The sequence below is a fragment of the Labeo rohita genome, chromosome 9, assembly GCF_022985175.1.
Source record: "Labeo rohita strain BAU-BD-2019 chromosome 9, IGBB_LRoh.1.0, whole genome shotgun sequence".
Lineage (NCBI taxonomy): Eukaryota > Metazoa > Chordata > Actinopteri > Cypriniformes > Cyprinidae > Labeo > Labeo rohita.
Window position 1 is genome coordinate 23,133,066 of NC_066877.1, and position 20,500 is coordinate 23,153,565.

At 35.6% G+C, this 20,500-nt stretch overlaps 1 protein-coding gene across 1 annotated transcript; it reads left to right on the plus strand.

The window, feature by feature from the left end:
- The first annotated feature begins 1,950 nt into the window (after positions 1-1,950).
- Positions 1,951-20,494, plus strand: f5 (coagulation factor V). Its single transcript, XM_051120098.1, has 25 exons — positions 1,951-2,160; positions 2,854-2,936; positions 3,091-3,213; positions 3,635-3,847; positions 7,034-7,195; positions 7,277-7,498; positions 7,660-7,825; positions 7,901-8,081; positions 8,164-8,260; positions 9,864-10,069; positions 13,877-14,027; positions 14,113-14,325; positions 14,438-16,694; positions 16,804-16,972; positions 17,069-17,305; positions 17,441-17,657; positions 18,412-18,591; positions 18,670-18,786; positions 18,883-18,954; positions 19,030-19,115; positions 19,208-19,363; positions 19,493-19,637; positions 19,725-19,876; positions 19,963-20,145; positions 20,249-20,494. Exons 1-25 carry the CDS (start codon positions 2,018-2,020, stop codon positions 20,393-20,395), a joined length of 6,078 nt encoding a protein of 2,025 aa, XP_050976055.1. The 5' UTR covers positions 1,951-2,017; the 3' UTR covers positions 20,396-20,494.
- Positions 20,495-20,500: the final 6 nt, after the last annotated feature.

Here is a 20,500-nt window from a genome sequence, read left to right on the forward strand (position 1 = left end):
TTTGGTTTGACGTTGCAGAACAACGTGCTTTGCTCATTAATAATAATTAGATCATGCTGATGTTCATTGGTTGTATTCCAAATGTGAAGGCGTGGCTGGTTAATGAATATTAAAATAGCAAACTTCACCACAGAGCTACATGTAGGATTAAACTAAATCTATAACTAAACGTGAAAGTCTCAGTTATTTATTCATTTGTTTGTTTGTCGGATAAGGAATAAATTGTTAGAATGTGTGCAGTAAAACAAACAGTGTAAAATTAAGAAAAGCGTTGTATTTTTGTGTAAAAAAGTTTTTTAGGGTTGTAAATATTGTTTTTTTTTATTTTTCAATGTGGAAGTAAGCTGTTTTCTGCTAATGTGTTATAACGAGAAGAATAACGAAGTGCAGTAAACGGTAAAACCGTTTGCACGACAAACCATTGTGTTCATAATTGAGATAATAACGTTACATTAAAATAATATGGTAATCTGGCACATTTAAATATTGTCACATTCTTTACTTATGTGTTTTGTGTGTGTGTGTATGGTAATCCCCACAAGGATAGTAAAACCTGAAATTTTGACATTGTGGGGACCACATGTTAAAAAATTATTACAAATAGTAAATGATGTTTATCTGAAAGTGTGTGCAAACATGTTTTCTGTGAGGGCTAGGTTTAGGGTTATGTGTTTATCGTTTGGTCAGTATAAAATCTATAGAAGTCTATGGAAAGTCCCCACAATTCACAAAAACAAATGTGTGTGTGTGTGTGTGTGTTATATGTGTTTAGGGATTCTGTATTTGGTACATTATCACATTCACTTCCTTCATAATAAATAATAATATGGTAAGACACACCAGTTTGCAATATCAAGCAGGAAACAAGCTGATTTGTACAGATAAAAATAGCTGGATACGGATAAGACCAGAAGCCAGACACGGAAACATAAGGCGGATACTGGTATGACTTTTCTGAGCTGTTGAAAACATTTTCCAGTCACCAACATTATTTAATGCTATTTGTTTTACATTTTAACATGTTTTAATGTTGTACAGTATGTAATGTTCATTTAATTGTTTTAACATGTTTTCCATACTTGTCTGTCGGTTCTCGGCGTCTGTCTGGAAAAAGTAATAAGGATGGTTTGTTATGAAATTCCAAGTAAGATGTCTTTGCCTGACAGACACTCCAAAGGACATGTGATCATGTCTGTCACGTGCAACATTACATAAAGGTTGGTTTGTTATGACAAATGTTTTATTTATTTATTTTACATTTAATTATATGATGTAATGGTCAAAGCTACAGTGAAGGTAAGTGTTGAACAAGGTCCAGACTATACATGTTTAATCTTCAGATGCACAAACTTTTACTCACACCTTTTTACAACTTGTACACTGTAAACAAGCAATGTATGAAAAAACTATTCAAAGGAAACCACTGGGATTATGAGTAAATCCTTATAATGAAATTACTGTCTGGGGCGGAAATGTGTAGCGAGGAAGTTTCTCAGAAACTGAAATACATTTTTATGTGTTTTCTTTTTTTTTCCCACATTGACAGTAATAGAAAAAGTCTATACTGATGTTGGTGAGACAGAACCTCTTTTTTTTTGTGCAGATTGTAGTTAGTTGGCTGCATTATGACAATTAGATATTTGTGCATATGTGTAATTTATGCCTGCAAGGACAAATTATAAGATGATGCACTTAACTTTTTTTTTTTCAGTGGAAAGGATTGAACTGGCAATCATGTTCAATTGGTAACTTGTGTTTCATTCTTGTAAACAAAGCATTTGGTCACAACAATGAAAAGGTTTTACTTGTTCAAAACACTTTAGAGTACTAATGACTAAACAACAGCAAAAAGGTTCCGTTTTTTTTGATAATGATAGTGCACTGCCCTCGAACACAGTGTTTCAACATGTGCAGCAGGGAGGTGGGGGGAGATAAAGTTCACTGCCATTTCTCTGAAAGCTCAGTATTCCCTGCACTCCAGAACAGACCGTTTCTACCTGGAGTTTCATTGTCAGACATGAAACTCCACTCCTGGCCAGTGGCCCCATACGGTTTGGCCCTTCTGGCATTCCTGTGTAATTATACTACAGCTGTGGAGAGACGCTATTACATTGCAGCTGTTAATATTAACTGGGATTACACATCTGCCGGACAGCAAAGGTATGAAAAAGATAATTATTTATTAGGGTTTATATTGATTCTTGTGTTTTCTAAGAAGTTTGATTGTTTGCCTTTTGTCTGGTCCTTGTATATCACACAAAGTTACACACTCACTTACTGTAAAAATGTATCAAAAAATTACATTTCTGTACTAAAACAGTTTATTAACTGACAAGAAATATTTGAAATATGTTTAATAAATTTTGTGACGAAAACATGGACAAGCAAGTTTTAATATGAAATATAAATAACCCCAAAAAAACAAAATGTTAAACCAGCACCCAGAAAGTACTGTTTAAGTACTGAATTTAGTTGAAAACAATTCAAAGTACTGTATATCTAAGACCAACTGTCAATAATTTTTTTAATTATTATTTATAGTTTATATTTCACCATGATTACTATAGTACATTAAAACTAAAACTTAAAAAAACACACACACAATTTTCGTTTCTTAAATTAAAAAGGTAACTGAAATGAAATATGAAATATTTAAAACCTTAAATCTTATTTTATTTTGGCTAGTTGCCAAAACACATCTCTCATTTTCATTTAATTAATTTAGTTAGTAACTTAATGTACTAAAATGATTAAAACTAAAACCAAATAATTAATAAAAATTATATAAACATATATTTTTAAAAAAAAATGAAGCAAGAGATGTATTTACTAATTGTTGTTGTTGTATTCCAGGACTGGACCATCATATAAAAAAGTAGTATACAGGGAGTACAATGAAGGATTTACACAGGCTAAACCACATCCTTTATCCTCAGGTATTTTAAATATCAAAGATGATGTCTTTGTTTCAACATTAAAACCCAGCCATTACAGAATGCATCATCATGCATGCTTATGCATGAGTCATTTACATTACTAATACATACAATTTTAAATCATGATTGTCAAATTAAATCATGAATGTTCTAGGGTTACTTGGGCCGACATTGCGAGGACAAGAGGGTGACACAATCATTGTCACGTTTAAGAACATGGCAGATCATCCCTGCAGCATCCACCCACACGGCATCGCTTACGGGAAGCAGTCAGAGGGTGCGTGTTATGATGTGATTGTGGTAACAGTATGAGTGACGCAACAGTGTTGTAACATACAGCACACTAGTAACAAGTAGACACTGTGCTATGGAATAACAGACAGATACTTTTCAAGAGGAATGTTGTTTAGAGGACATTATGGATTATTTTAGTTCCCGTCATTTAGCCGAGTAAACACTTTGAGTAACACAATCATCTGTGTTTGATTTCTTTGGAAATATTAACCAAGACACAAATGAACCACAGCCTGTACCTAAGTCCAAAGCAGTGAGTCTCTGACAAATATTTACAGAACATACCCATTTTTTTTCTATTAGCAAACCCTTTTTTTGCCCCCCAAAATAAATAGACGGTTGTTTTACTGTAATTAACATCATCTGAAGCTGCATCCTTCTCACACTGCTAATGTTCCCATTAGGATCTTTATACTTTGACAACACGTCACTCTATGAGAAAGAGGATGATGTCATTTTGCCCGGTCAAGAGCACACATACCAATGGGACGTGACGCCTGAGGTGACCCCTATGGCTGCGGACCCCCCATGCATCACCTACACATACCTTTCTCACTTTGACATAGTCAAGGACTACAATACAGGCTTAATAGGCACAATGCTGATCTGCAAGAAAGGTATGTGAAGCAAAAATGTGATGTTTAATATGATGTTTAAAAACATGATGAGAAAAACATTTCAGGATTTCTCTCCATATAGTGGACTTCTATGGTGCCCAAGAGTTTGAACTTCCAAAATGCAGTTTAAATGCAGCTTCAAAGGGCTCTAAATTCGAGGAGGAAGGGTCTTATCTAGCGAAATGATCAGTTATTTTCAAAAAAATATATATACAATTGATATTCTTTTTAACCTCAAATGCTCATCTTGTCTAGCTCTGCGTGAACTCGTGTATTCAAGACAGTTAGGGTATGTCGAAAAACTTTTCTTCTTCAATTTCAAAATCGTCCTACATTGCTGCAGAAGTACTGACCCAGTGTTTACAAAGTGAACGTGCAAAGATCAATTGCCCTTTACACTAAAAAAGGTAAAACATCGATATAGGACAATATTGAAGTTGGAGAAGAAAATGAGATTGGAGTTTTTCCACATACCCTAACTGTCTTAATCCAAAATACACACAGAGCTATTTGAGGTTAAAAAGTATATAAATTGTAATTATTTTTAGAAAATAACTGATCATTTCGCTAGATAAGACCCTTCTTCCTCAACAGGGATTGTTTAGAGCCCTTTGAAGCTACATTTAAACTGCATTTTGGAAGTTCAAACTCAGGGGCACCATTGAAGTCCATTATATGGAGAGAAATCCTGAAATGTTTTCCTCAAGAAACATAATTTCTTAACAACTGAAGAAAGAAAGACATAAACATCTTGGATGACAAGGGGGTGAGTAAATTATCTGTATATTTTTGCTCTGGAAGTGAACTTCTCGTTTAATTACTCACCCTCATGCTGCTCTTTGGAACACAAATTAAGATATTTTTAATGAAATCCGAGAGCTTTCTGACCATGCATAGACAACTGACAAGTTCTAGGCCCAGAAAGGTAGTAGGACACTGTTAAAATAGTCCATGTGACATCAGTGGTTCAACTGTAATTTTATGAAGCTACAATAATAATTTTTGTGCGCAAAGAAAACAAAAATAATAACTTTATTCAACAATTTCTTCTCTTTTGTGACGTTCACGAGAGTAGGGGAGCGCGGAGCACAACCTAACATATTTTAAATTTCTTAGTTTGTGTCCACGTGGGGTTCAGAGTATCATTTTTTATCCACATTAATTTCACACTTGCCTAGTACAAGTATGTCGCATTGTTTCATAATTACAGTGTATAAGTTTTTCGTTATTTACCTCAAAAGAATGTAAGCAAAATGTGACAACATGCAGTAGGTGGGGTACATTGTAACATCTGAGGGGCATGTTGTAACATGACCATATGACAGCTTAAAATGAGACTGATCTAATGAAAAAATATACTAAAACTAAAATATTTTGTCAATAAAAAAAAATATTTAATTACTTTTTCAAATAAAATAATGGTGTTTTTTAAAGAATTAAAAGTAATCTAATCTTGGAGTTTGACATTGAACACATTGCAACCATGCTGGGGACGGCCCTGATCGCAACACACAGCTATACAGTATAGTTCAAAACAATGTGGGCAAACAGATGAAACACATTCAGACATTCAGAGATAGACTTGCTGTCCTCCACATGCAGCTCTCATAGAACACAACACACATAAACGAGCCAAAATGCTTTACATTTCTTGAAATAATAATTTCTGAACATTAAACATCGACTGTCAGTCTTTAGTCACCCGTTTCTTGTGGTTTCTCATTAAAACTAATAAAGATAAATGGCGTAAATTACATTACATTACAATGTTACAATGTCATAGAATAATATAGTTTAATAATTAGCGGGCACATTGTAACGCAGTGATACAACGTTCCCCATCTGCACAACTGAAATTTAAAACTGGTTAGTGTCTGGTTAGTCAGCGAAGCATTAAAAAAAATATCTAAACTGACTGGAGATTAAAATAATAGCAAATTTGTCTCATGTTAAATGAATACTAAAAAATGAGATGAAAAATGTGACCAAGGACCAAAAAACCAGTCATAAGGGTCAATTTTTTGAAATTGAGATTTATACATTACCTGAAAGCTGAATAAATAAGCTTGTAATAAATAAGCTCCATTGATGTATTGTTTGTTAGGACAGGACAATATCTGGTTGAAATACAACTATTTGAAAATCTGGAATTTGAAAAAAAAAAAAAAAAAAAAAAAAAAGAATTGGAGAAAATCGTTTTGAGAAAATTTTTTTTTATATGTTTACAGTATGAAATTTACCAAATATCTTAATGGAATATGATCTTTACTTAATATCCTAATGATTTTTGGCATAAAAGTTAAATCGATAATTTCGACCCATACAACGCATTTTTGGCTATTGCTCAGTGATATCTTTCAATAATTTTTTTATTTGGCACACTTTTTTCTCTATATGAAGGGTTCAGATGCAAAAGCTAAAAGCCATCTCGGTCAAAAATGAGATAATGAAACTGAGCGAATGCTCCTGACACATAGTATACGTCCATCGAATACTTTTACTTCAAACTTACTAAATTTCAGCCTCAGCCCAATCAGAAGTACCAGTACTTACCAGAAACCTATACAAAGTAGCCAGAAAGAAATGCTAATTTTAAAGAAATACGTCAGATGGATTTAGAGGCTTTTGCATCTGAACTCTTCATATATTGTTATATGAAAACTAGTAAATAATACCCTAAATTTCGTTATGCTAGCATGTGTGAAAAAGTATTTAAACCAAGTGTGTTACAACTAACCCCACATTAGTTTGCGCCCGGCGCTCCCCTACCATAATGCATGCAGAGGAGCCGGCGTTCTGATGTCTATATGTTCGGTTTAAATAAGTAAGGCTGGCAAAAAACTGCAAGTCATCCTCTTTGTCAAAATCTTCAGACATGTTTACGAAGACTGTTTTATGTACAGTGTGCGTCTTCCTCTGCTTGCAAACAAGGCGCAGCGTATCCAGGTTCTACGTCAGAACACCGGCTCTTACGGCTCCTTTGGGCCTTGAATGAGTCAGTCATGTTGCTGTTTATGCAGGGTCAGAAAGCTCTCGGATTTCAACAATAATGTCCTAATTTGTGCACACTGTTCTCACGGAGGCCTTCTTTCACCAGGTTACCCTATACAGTTTGAATTTCCCAAAAATTACGCAACTATAAACAGTTCTGTTTGTTTAGACGATTAATGTGTCCATGTCCCACAGACACCCTAGACAGCTCTGGAAATCAGATTCATTTCCATCAGGAGGCTGTGCTGTTGTTTGGAGTGTTTGATGAGAACAAGAGCTGGTACAGCACCGGGGGCCCTGAACGGGCACACAATGTGAAATACACTATAAATGGCTATACAAATGGCTCTGTACCAGGTTGGTTTGATATTTTTCACACTTAACATACCATTTCTGAATATCTACTTACGTGTAAAACTCCTCCGTGTCGTCCTCCAGATCTGGACATCTGTGCCCACTCCAAAGTCAGCTGGCACCTGCTGGGAATGAGCTCTGAGCCAGAGCTCTTCTCTGTACACTTCAACGGGCAAGTCTTACTGCATGATGGGCACAAGACCTCCTCTGTTGGGATCATTAGTGGAACTGCCACAAGTGCCAGTATGACTGGTGTCCACCCCGGCCGTTGGCTTATTTCCTCTCATATTAGCAGGCACTTGGAAGGTAAGACCTGCCAGAGAAACAACAAACTTTCATGAAGTATTCATTTCAAACATCAACCTGTACTGTCTCTATTTCATAGCTTTGTAGAATCACTATTAATGCAGACAGTTTGTACTTTATACAAGTGATTGCAGTGCCATATGCTGATGTCATATTTGCAGCTGGTTTGCATGGGTACCTAAATATCAAGACGTGTGATAAGTACACAGCACCAAAAAGACGGCTTACCATCCAGCAGAAGCAAGAAAGCCAAGAGTGGACTTACTACATAGCAGCAGAAGAGGTCATCTGGGATTATGCTCCAAATATGCTGGAAAACATGGATGGGTATGTGCATCACGATTCATCAATAGGGTATGCCTTTGTGTGAGCTCTGCTCTGATGTTTTAACTCATTTTTCAGGGATTTCCGATCAAAATATTTAAAGCAGGGGCCTCAGCGAATAGGTAAAAAATACAAAAAAGCAGTATTTACCCTGTATAAAGATGGCACGTTTAAAGAGAGAGCGGAAGACAAGCAAAGAAAGAAAGAGCTTGGTATTCTCGGGCCAGTGATAAGAGCTCAAATCAGAGATGTCATAAAGGTATAAAGGTTCTCACATATGCACAGCACTAATCATTACTGTTTTATTTGCTTAAATGATGATTGTGATGTTGTTTCTATAGATTGTCTTTAAAAACAAAGCATCACGTCCGTACAGTATCTATCCTCATGGACTGACCATTGATAAAGCAGCAGAAGGAGCCAGTTATCCTGCGGGAGGTTTGTTTGATATTTATGAATTTCTATTCATCAGTTCTACACTATACATGCATACAATTCACATATACATATTTATTTAAATCAGCAGACAACATTATGACAAGATACACGTTGACATCTCTAATAGGGATGCAGAATGTATAGGAATAAAACTGAAATCATAATATGGCTTAGTGTGATTATCAAATTACAAAGGCTCCAATATATACGTGTTGCACGCTTCACGTTTCATCATCTCAGAACATCTTTTTTTTCTGTTCACTGTAAACCAAGCTGCTCTGATACTGAAAACACACTTTGTGATTTAATCGCAAACCACCAAAATAAAAGCTAGATGGTTTAACGGTTAAAACTTAAGAAAATTAAGATGCAAATATTAGTAATATAATTTAATTGTACTAGTATATATATATTTTTATTGTATAGTGCAGTATTTACAATATTAATATTTTGTCTTATTTTTTATTTAATAATAAAAATTTAAAAAAATCATCAGACCAGTGAGAATGTGGTCTATGATCATGGTGAAATGCTGAAACATTTTTTTTAATAAATATCTTTATTTTTCTATCCAGAGGCATTCAATTATTACTATAGCTATTCAAGTCATCTGGTTTAAAATTGATGTATTAAAATAGCAGTGTTGAGTGTAACTAGTTACTAAGTAATTAGTTACTGTCATTTAATTACTTTTCCCTTGAAAAAGTAAAGTAAGGGATTACTCTTATTAATACTCTTAATATTGGTAACACTTTAGTGTACAATTTTCATTATTAACTAGTTGGTTATTAGCATGAATATTTACTGGGATATTGGCTGTGTATTATTTCTTAAAAAGCACATATTAATGACTTTATTCTGATCCTACCCAATTCTTAAACTTAACTGTCAACAACTACTTTACAATGTATTAATAAGCAGTAATTAGGAGTATACTAAGGCAAAAGTATAATTAGTTCATACTTAATAGTTAGTTAATAATGAGAATTGGACCCTAATCTAAAGTGTGACCAGAAGAATATATGTGGTTAATCATTTGAAAGAATTAAAAGAACCGTTTCATGTCTGTCTAGGGTCTAGGTTTTAATGTGTCAAACACAAGTATGCAAAAAAGCATTTTTTGGAGGGCTATATGACAGAGATCTGATATTCTATTTGGTCGTATTTCTGTTTTGCATAAAATGTAAGAATATTCAGTACATCCTACACTGTGTTTTAAACAATAAATCATAAATCAGTGCATATGACAACAGATGAAAATCAGTATTTACATAGCATAACAGTAGTAAATGTATCTGTCTCACACCTGTCCTGCATTGTCCTGCAAAATCACATCTATGTCCTGCAACAGATCTATTGCCAGGTGGTCACCTTATGTCTGTCCTTGTATTATTTATTAATTTAATATAGGATTTAGAAAGTAATTAGTAATAAGTAATGAAATGCTTCTAAGAGAGAGAAATTTGTACAGTTTTTTCAGTTTTTGTCCAATATCATGCAGCCATACGTTTTTTTGTCAGTGACGAAGACACCTGTAAAATCACAAAATACTGTGACTGATACAAGAAAATGTATTTAAATAAAATTGTTGTTCATTTAAAAGGGAATCAGACACATGGGATTCAACCAGGAGAGACTTACACATATACATGGAGTGTTTCTGAGGAAGATGTACCAACGGACAGTGACCCCAGATGTCTGACCAGGATGTATCACAGTGCAGTGGACACTCCTCGAGACATTGCTTCTGGTCTTGTGGGTCCTCTTCTCATCTGTAAGAGCCAGTCCCTCAACAAAAAGAATGCCCAGGTAACTGCTTTCCATTTACAATATTAGGCCACTGAATGAGAATCAAATTATTAAAATGACTATAATGAAACAAATGAATAATTTCTATACAATAGGGCTATATAAGGCATCAGAACACCTTATATTGGAAGGCTGTTCCAGACAGTAGGAAGCAAAGTAAATGTGCCTTATATGCATTCTTTTTTTGCACAAAATATAGGGCAGCATTGAATGTGTCCTTCCCAAGGTAATACTGAGCAAAACACAGCAGAATTGACAAATATAGCTAAATTGATCTAGAGTAGTCAACATTTGAAGTGGTTTAAAAAAGTTCAAAAGTTTTCCTAAGACAAGAACATGTATTGTTTTGGTTTTAGGACAACTTTTTGATCCATTTCAAATGTTGACTACTTTATTTTGTTTTGCATTACTGAATTAAAAATACATCTAGTAATTATATTCCAACCAATATTTAAGTGGCATGTATTTTATGTGCTTAAAGTTTCACAAAGTTAGCTTAGTGACAAGTCAGCATCAAAATGTGAGTAACACTTTAATGGAGTTGCTGCCTTTGTAGAGTGTTTTAGTGTTTTGAATAACTCAGTTATGAAGTTTTACTATATCCTCCTGACTACCAGGGGAAAAAAAGTTTTGTGATTTTTTTTTTTTTTTTTTCATATCATTACATTGTTTAGAGCATAAGAAAAAAACTGAAAAATTTTGAAAATCGATATTTTATTCATACTTTATGCTACGTCCTCTGTAAAGGACACCAGGACCTAAAAAGTCCTGTTTTTTTTTTTTTTTTTTTTTTTTTAAATAAAAGACATGAATAGATATAAAAAGGCAAAAACAGTGGGATTTTTGTTTTAATCACAAATAAAATCAAAATTTTTATACCAAACTTTATATGAAGATGATTCTTAACTATGTTATGAAACATATAACAGAATGATTTGATATACCAGTTTTCTTTATGCAAAATGTGTGTAAAATGGCCATGAAAGGGTTTTCCCATTATAAACAATGTATCTATAAACTGTATCTAATTTGCATATTAATGTGTTTTTCCAGCAACATATAATGAAAAAATAAGTGTAGTAAAGGGAGTAATAGTTGGCAAGATTTTCATAATAATATATAATGTTTTATAGAAATACTGAAATATAATTTCTTTCCCTATTCACTTGCTGTGTCTCCCAAAATATGAAATAAACTAGGGATGCACGATATTATCGGACTGATATCGGAATCGGCCGATAATGACTTCAAATGTAAATATCGGCATCGGCCCGATATGAAAAATTATGCCGATATGTTTTGCCGATAAGATGAATATGTTAACTCACATGTGCTAAGGGTGTGCTAGGGATTAGATCACGTCAGCAGTGTGGCTCATTCTTGAAGCAAAGTTTTGACTGAATGAGGAGTAGATTCACTGTTTTGTATTGCTGCATTTAAACTGAGAATACACATACAGAATGATGCATAGCAATAGCACGTGCAGTGGCAGCAGCGGCTATAGGAGAAAGCGCGCCGTTGTTCCATTTGGGATAATTTACTGTTGCCTGTTTCATATCCAGTCACTAGATCGCTAAATGCACATTTTAAATGGTTTTATGGTGGTCTTTGTTGTATTTTGAAACCCAATGGCTGTGTTTGCACATGACATGATCTGCATTTAAAATAAAAAGTAATTACGGCGCGCGGTCAGTGAATTCTCTTTCTTCGGCGGCGCAACGGCAAAACACACTGTTGCTCATATGAAACATTTTTCGTGAATATGACACAAGTGAGGTACAAAGCATTCTTTATAAGTTAAATAATTGGTTAGCAGGCAAATGTTAGTAGCGACCATACTTTTGGATTCATGCAGTTCGAGCCAATACATTTAAAGCCATAAGCGGCTGTGTGTCCTGTTTTCCCGGTTGGTCACGAATTGCCACAAACTTAATAATATTTATAGTTTCTTTTCACAAATCATCACCGTCTCACCCTTTAATTTCGCAGGTTTGTTTTCTTGTCATTTACTTTTAATCCATGTTGTCGGATCATTTATGCGGGTAAACTGCGTGTGGGAAATAAAAGATTTCGTGGCAATAAATTAAGAATTCGTTAATACGACTTTTTAATTCGTTCCCTTATTTTACAAATTAATAAATTAATAAAACGTAGGAACGAATTAACAAGTTGTAGGAAATAATTATGTTCGTGTCCCGCAGCCCTGTCAGAGCGCAGTGCACCGTATAAAATAATTAGAAATTATAATTAAACATGACTTAGTGACTACATTTCTATTACTTTCTTTCCATGTTGAATGCCTTTGTATTGCAGGGCTCTAGAATGATCAAAACTGTCACTTTTTTTTTTTTTTTTTTAAATGTGCAAGTTAAAATTTGATGTGGTCGCACTGCTCCATACAGCGCGGGTTACAGAGTTACAAAGCCGTGGCATATTCAGGATTTCACTGATCACGCAAAGAGTAGTTTTCGTTGTGAGCGCTTCGGGTGTAGAGCCTGGTTTGTATTTGTAGTGTCAGCACGAGCCAGGTGGTGACGGCAAAAAGGACGCGACTATTCTGGAAACGATGGCGGACGGAGGATTTGGTTTTCGAGTAGGGTAAAAGACCGCTTGTTAAACCAGAGAAGGTAAACATGTTGGTATTCTTGTGCAAAAAAAGTGTACTGTTTTGCCAGTTGGTCACGAATTGCCACATAACTTAATATTTTTATTTTCCCAAATCCTCACCGTCTCACCCTTTAATTTCTTAGGTTTATTTTCTTGTCATTCACTTTTAATCCATGTTTTCGTATCTCTTACTGTGATAAATTGCGGGTGGGAAATAAAATATTTCGTGGGAATAAATTAACAATTCATTAATACTACATATTAATTCGTTCCCTCATTTTACAAATTAATAAATTAATAAATCATAGGCACGAATTAAGAAATTGTAGCAATGAATTATGTCCTGTTCATGTCCCGCAAAGCACCCTCACAGTCACCCAGTTTAGTTCTACTTTTCTGTTTTCGTTTTGAAATGTTGTATTCAGATTGCGAATTCGAAAGTGAAAGCATCCGAAGTTCGGCTTATAACATAGCAAAAGTGAACTTAATTTACAAAATTCAGATCATAAATAATGCTAGTCTACTGATGAAAAAGAAGGGATTGAATGTAAACCACTCATTACTATTTATTTAATCCTAACGAATAAGTTATTGTTAAAAACTAACTTTCCAAATAAAATGATATATATCGGTATCGGTATCGGTATCGGCCAAAATGAGATGAAAAAATATCGGCATATCGGATATCGGCAAAAATCCAATATCGTGCATCTCTAAAATAAACATGATGTAAGTCCTGGTGTCCTCTACAGTGGACATGTGTGAAATTGATGTCCTGTTTCATAACAGAAAGTCATGTTTTGATGTGAAACCCCATAACATTTTCCTGAGATGTGGTTTTATGACAAACAATTTGAAAATTAGTCAGATTTAAATTATCTTTACAAAATATTATCATACTTCCACAAGGGTGTTAAATTTGATCACTACATTAATGTCAGCGCAAGGAGAGGGACTGGTCATGGAGAAACTTCCAAACTTTTGGTATCTCTGAAAATCCCTGAATGTGCTCTGTACAAGACACCCAGACTTAAAACTGACGTGTAAGCTCTCAGGGAAATCGCTAAAAACGAATGTCCTCTACAGAGGACAAAACTCCATAGCTGGTAGTCAGGAGAATATGATGGTGAACATGCTGCCTTAGAAAATAGCAAAGCAGCTTTCTTGGGTTTGCAAACTGAAAGCAACTGTCTTTTTCAGCTGAAAGCAGACAAAGAACAGCATGCCATGTTTACCGTGTTTGATGAAAACAAAAGCTGGTACCATGATGAGAACATTAACACATACTGCAGTGACCCCAGAAGAGTTAAAAGAGACGATCCAGAGTTTTACAAATCAAACGTAATGCACAGTGAGTGATTTTCTGATATATTTATTTCATCAGTGTTGTTTATTCAAATTTGCCACATGTATATTAATTGCATCAACTCTTACAGCAATCAACGGCTATGTATATGAAAGTGGCCATGCATTGGGATTTTGTAATGGTGAAATTGTGACCTGGCACGTATCAAATGTTGGCGAACAAGATTACATCCAGACTGCCACTTTTTATGGCCATACATTTGAGCTCAAAAACAGAGAAGAGGATATGCTCAATCTGTTTCCCATGACTGGTGAAACTATCACTATGAACATGCTTAATATAGGTGAGTATCCAAATTATTTATAACAGATTTGATGTAATTTTAAGGTATTGTTACTGACCATACAAAGAAATACATTTTAAAAAACTATTAACTATTATTCTTCACTTTATAGGCATTTGGCTTTTAGCATCACTGAACTCTCACGATTCCACTAAAGGAATGAGGGTGAAATTCAAGGACCTTGAATGCTTCAGAGATTACGTAATGGAATATGATTATGAACCAGAAAAATTCACTGTATGGAAACCTGCGTCCATCAATGACATTAAAAAAGAGGAACCTAAAATACTAACCCCTGCCGTGATTGACGAGGACACTGAAAACTATGCAGACTTCTTAAACTTGAGGTCGCTCAAACACTTTTCAGACGATGTTGAGCAAATTGACCTTTCGATACTAGATTTTGATGATGGTATATTCCCGGCTGTTGAGACAAAAAGTCCAGCCCCAAGCGACGAGTTCAAATCACACAATGCTACACTCAAATCTTTCAATCAGATTAATTCAACTGAAGAGGCTGGTTTGGACAATAGACAATCTTCAAATAAAATCTCGAATGAAAGCACAGAAGAGGCAAGCATTTCTGATTCCAAACCAGAGGTCATGCTAAACAATGAAACGGACAGTATTATCTCACATTTTCCAGTTGTAGAAAGAAAAGTCCGCAGTGTACCAACAAACCCAATGAATGAAACGGAAAGTGTTTCCACAAATGTCACTCTTGATATTGAAATAAATACCAACCCAGCAGAACATGCCAGTTTGTCATTAGAGACAGACAGCGTCTTTATGAATACTTCTCATGTAGAAAACATCAGTTCATCATTAGAGACAGACAGTGTTTCTGTTAATACTACTCATGTTGAAAACATCAGTTCATCATTAGAGACAGAGAGTGTTTCTGTGAATACTCATTCTCCAGCAATTGAAACCAACATCACTGACACAACGAATGAAACACACATTTTCTCCACTAATACCAGTATCACTTCATCTGATGCTACAGTTGGTGACAGAAACATCACCATGGAAGATGACAGTCCATTTCTAAATTCTTCTGAATCAAACTTCCCGCTATCAAACCAAACCTCAGTAAACCAAACAATTATTCAAGAAGAGGCAAATGCTAAAAACAGCACTGAATTAGCGGATGGCGACCGTGATAGTTCGGGTCACATCTTTGTATACCAAGTGCCTAGTCCTGATTTTCTCTCCAACAGCTCAGAGACACAAACTGAGGAGGATTTCGTGCTTCTGGATGGTGGTAATCCTTTGGAAATTTCAACAGATTATAAAACTGTAGTAGAATATAATGTCTCACCAATGGACACACCAGAGAAGATTGGTGAATTAACTGAAAACACAACAAGGATTGAAGAAGTCAACGGCACAAAGGTGAATTACACCAGTGAGATGTTTTCGCAGATAAATTCTGAAACCGAGAGCGTTTTTAATCTCAGTTCATCTTCGCCTTCGGAAAAAAGCACGTTGCAAAGCAATGAGTCTGAATCTTTAAATGCAACATTGTCTGATTTCAGTCTCGGCCTGGAATCTGAAATGACAGAGAACAGAACATCATCCACTAATGTTACAATGAAACCGTACAGTAACACCACATCAGAGGTCTTTTCTTCAGAAAGTATGGAGAATGCATCCTTTTCTCTTGTCCCTTTCAATGTTTCGTCCACAAAGAACGTCTCAGAAAGCGAAAGCGAAGAGGAAGTAGTCATCTATCTGAAAAACAATCACAGCGAGGCCATACTCACATCTCATCTCGATCCAAAAGAAGAGCACTGGGGTTATGAAGGCAAACATGAACTGGTTCACAGGGAAAACCCAGAGCACATGAACAAATACATCTCAGGCAAGTTTGCAGCCAATTTAAATAAGCCAAAGAAAAAAAAAATAGTTCATCAGAGGGTAAAGCCAAAAAAGGGATTTGGCATGAAAACAAAGAAAAGAAAAGAGTATAAGCCACAGCAACGTTCAGAGTTTTCTCCGAGGGGTTTTTCTCCAAGAGGTTTTGCACCTTCTGGGTTAACCCCAAGAGGAACCAGGCCTGTGTCTAGCGAGGATGAGCTGATGGAGAAATCCATCATCATAGGAGTGCCAAGACATGATTTCAACGATTATGAGTTATATGTTCCAAAACATGAGCAGGATGCAGATTTTGATAGCATTATTAATCACCAAGAAGAATATGAATATGTAGAGTACAAAGACCCTTATAGCAAAGCAGCAGATGTTCAAAGCCCAGTGCTTGATGTAACATCCCAGCATTTCTTAAAAATGGCTGGAGACAAGGATACCAGAACTTATTTCATCTCAGTTGAGGAGGAAGAATGGGATTATGCTGGTTACGGGCAGAGGTATTGTGGGCTTCATGGATTTCAAATAATTCAACATTTGCATTTCTGAAAAGCATGAATCTAAAAGAGTGTAACTCATGTGTAAATTCACTGTTTTATGTTTGCAAAGGAGGATTGATAAATCTTCCCATAGCGAGAGGCCCACAGCTTTCAAAAAAGCAGTGTTCAGAAAGTACCTGGACAACACCTTCAGTATCCGAGACATCCGCGGGGAAATAGATGAACACCTGGGAATTCTGGGTCCAGTCATTAAAGCTGAAGTTGATCAGACTATTATGGTACACCACTGAATATGTGAACATACTTGTGCACAAATAAAACTTAGAAGTTAGAAGCAAACAACATGAACAATTACATTCCTATTTTTGTTCTAGGTATTTTTCAGGAACCTCGCTAGCCGTCCATACTCTTTGCATGCAAATGGAGTAAAGTACTTAAAACAAATGGAAGGCCTGAGTTATGATGATCAGTCACCGTATTGGTACAAACAGGACGATGCCGTACAACCCAACAGCACTTTTATCTACATGTGGACTGTAAATTCCAAATCTGCACCTCAAAATAATGAATCTGACTGTCGAACGTGGACCTACTACTCTGCAGTGAATCCTGTAAGCATGAATGTTTCTTCATATTCCACATATTCCAAGATCGCTCCAAGAGGGCTGTCCATGTAATTTAATTTGAATACAAACGAGCAGCAAATAACTCATTTTCACTTGCAATTGAATTGCTTTCTTGCATAGGAGAGAGATATAAACTCTGGGCTGATTGGGCCGCTTCTGGTGTGCAGGAAGGGTATACTGGATAAAAAGCCTATGGACAGAAGAGAGTTTGTCCTGCTTTTTATGACGTTTGATGAGAATAAGAGCTGGTACTACGAGGAGAATCGGCAGAGGATTGAAAAGAAAAACAGAAGAGCAGTCATGGATCCAAATTTTCAAAACAATTTAAAATTTGATGGTATGAAAGCTCTTTATTTTCAGCCTATTTTAATTATAATGGAGTATTTATATTACAGATCTTATCACTGGATTGAAACTAAATAAATTAGAGCAAGTATTGAGAGCATTAAAAACTTACTTGTCATGTACAGTTGAGGTCAAAAGTTTGTATACACTTTGCAGAATCTGCAAAATGTTACTTATTTTACCAAAATAATAGGGATCATGCAAAATGCATGTTATTTTTGATTTAGTACTGACTTGAATGAGATATTTCACATAAAAGACGGTTAAATTTATAACATGACCCCATTCAAAGTCCCTCAGTGTGAAAACATGGATCTCAAAATCAAGTTCAAATACACAAAAGTGATGAAAAAGAGTTTGTGGGACCGGAACATTTTTTCTGAAGAACAGCAGGTAGTTTAACTGTTCAAGGGACAGCTTTCACTAAACAAAAAAAAAAAAAAAAACACAGCTGTGGATCATTTAGGTAAAAACAGTATTAAGAATCAAGCGTGTGCAAACTTTTGAACAGGGCCATTTTTATAAATTCAACTATTATTTTCTCTTGTGGACTATATGTAAACATATTTTATGTGAAATATCTTATTCAGGTCATTACTAAATAAATAACAACGCACATTTGTATGATCCCTATTATTTTGGTAAAATAACATTTAGCAGATTCTGCAAGATGTATGCAAACTTTTGACCTCAACTGTATTTTTAATAACGTTGCAATGTCATAATTTTAAAATTTGTTTTGTCAGCTATCAACGGTATTATCTACAGTCTCAAGGGACTACGGATGTACACAAATCAGCTAGCGAAGTGGCATCTGATCAACATGGGCTCTCCTAAAGACCTCCACAGTGTCCATTTCCATGGTCAAACGTTCATAAACAAGGAATTAAAGGACCACCGTCAGGGTGTTTACCCACTTTTACCTGGTGTGTAGTGGTTTTAGAAGATACATACTTACCTTGATGATCTAAAAAGGCCATTCACACTCAAATCCTATCATTTAGGTGGATTTGCCACACTGGAAATGTTGCCTTCAAAGCCTGGTCTCTGGCAGCTGGAGTCTGAAGTTGGACTCTCACAGCAGAGGGGAATGCAGACGTTATTCCTTGTGTTAGACAACGGTATTACATACATTCATTTATCATCCTGATCTTATTACAAGAAAGCAACTGATTCTGTCAGGTCTTAGTTAAAATCTTACCTGGTCTGTTTTGCAGTCTGTGATCATGCTCTTGGTCTCGTCTCTGGAACTGTGAAAAATGGACACATAACAGCATCTGACTCTAGAGGTAGTATCTGAAAGAATAACTTTTTATGTAGTATAGTTTTGTCACATTATTAACACATTTAACTCTGTTTTTAAGGACAATGGCATCCTTATTTGGCCAGACTCCACAATACTGGGAAATACAATGCATGGAGTACAACAAAGACAGGACAGTACCTTCAGGTAACCACACATAATGGTGTGCAGACAAGTAGCTCATAAATAAAGAAATGCTAATGACTAGTTACTTGAAGAGGCTGTATCCTGCATTCCAGGTGGACTTCCAAAGGCCGGTAGTGATTAGTAAAGTTGCCACACAGGGAGCCAAGCAATTCTTAAAACATAATTTTGTGCTGAACTACACCATTTCCTACAGCACTGACAAAAAGAAGTGGACCTTCTACAAGGGAGACAGTGACACTGTCAGAAAGGCAAGCGACTGTTTTTGTGTGATTATAAACTGCATGTATATTTCAAAATACATGTCTAATTTAAACAGCCCACGTTCTATGCGAACAGCCCATAAGATCACAAAAAAACTGTTTTTCAATGCCCGACAGACTTTTGACGGAAACAGTGAAGCTTATGACACAAAGGAGAACATATTTTTCCCACCTCTGATTGGTCGATACGTGAGGCTGCATCCTTTACATTCTTACAACTTCCCAACTGTCCGTTTAGAGTACTATGGTTGTGAGCTTGACGGTATGGACAAAAATCTTTTTTCATATTGCCTTATGAGACCCAAAAAAGTTCAGCTCCATTATATTTAACCTCCTATTGTGCTGGCAGGTTGCTCTGTGCCATTGGGAATGGAAAGTGGGCTGATTAAAGATGATCAAATCACTGCCAGTTCTGTGGCCTCCAGTTGGTACTCTGGCCAGTGGCATCCTTGGTATGCACGATTAAATAAACAAGGGACCGTCAATGCATGGCAAGCCAAGGTAGCTAAGATACACTTCATAAATTAAACCTTTAAAGGTATTTTTTGCTACACTTCAGGCTTCAATAAACTCTCTGCAATTTACAGAACAATGACATTCAGCCATGGATCCAGGTGGAACTCAAGGATGTAAAGAAGATAACTGGGATTATAACACAGGGGGCCAAAGCTTTACGTAATGAGATGTTTGTAACAGCATATTGTCTGGAGTACAGTGAAGATGGCAAGAGATGGACAAAGTACACAGATGATGAGGATTATGAACAAAAGGTAAACGGTCTTACTTTTTGGGATTAGAAGTTCCTATGGGGGAACATAATGTGTTTTTTGTCTTTAGAATAAAAAACTGTTTTTTTTTTATTTATTTTCACAGACTTTTCAAGGCAACACAGATAACAATGGCCAAGTAAAGAACTACATCTACCCACCAATATTTTCCAGATTCATCCGAATTATTCCAAAACAATGGCAGAAGTCCAGCACTATGAGGATTGAGCTGCTTGGCTGTGATTGTGAATAACCACTATGCTTTTACTGATATGACAACATATATATTTTTTTAATCTATAGCTTGTGTTATAATTGAATATTTTAAATAAATGCTGAATCTATTTTTAAACTATGG

Excerpts from the sequence above, each read along its gene's own strand:
- f5 (XM_051120098.1), top strand. The coding sequence starts at position 2,018 with ATGAAACTCCACTCCTGGCCAGTGGCCCCATACGGTTTGGCCCTTCTG. Across the intron at positions 7,196-7,276 it reads TACAAATGGCTCTGTACCAG|ATCTGGACATCTGTGCCCAC; the intron begins GTTGGTTTGATA and ends GTCGTCCTCCAG. Across the intron at positions 10,070-13,876 it reads TCAACAAAAAGAATGCCCAG|CTGAAAGCAGACAAAGAACA; the intron begins GTAACTGCTTTC and ends TGTCTTTTTCAG.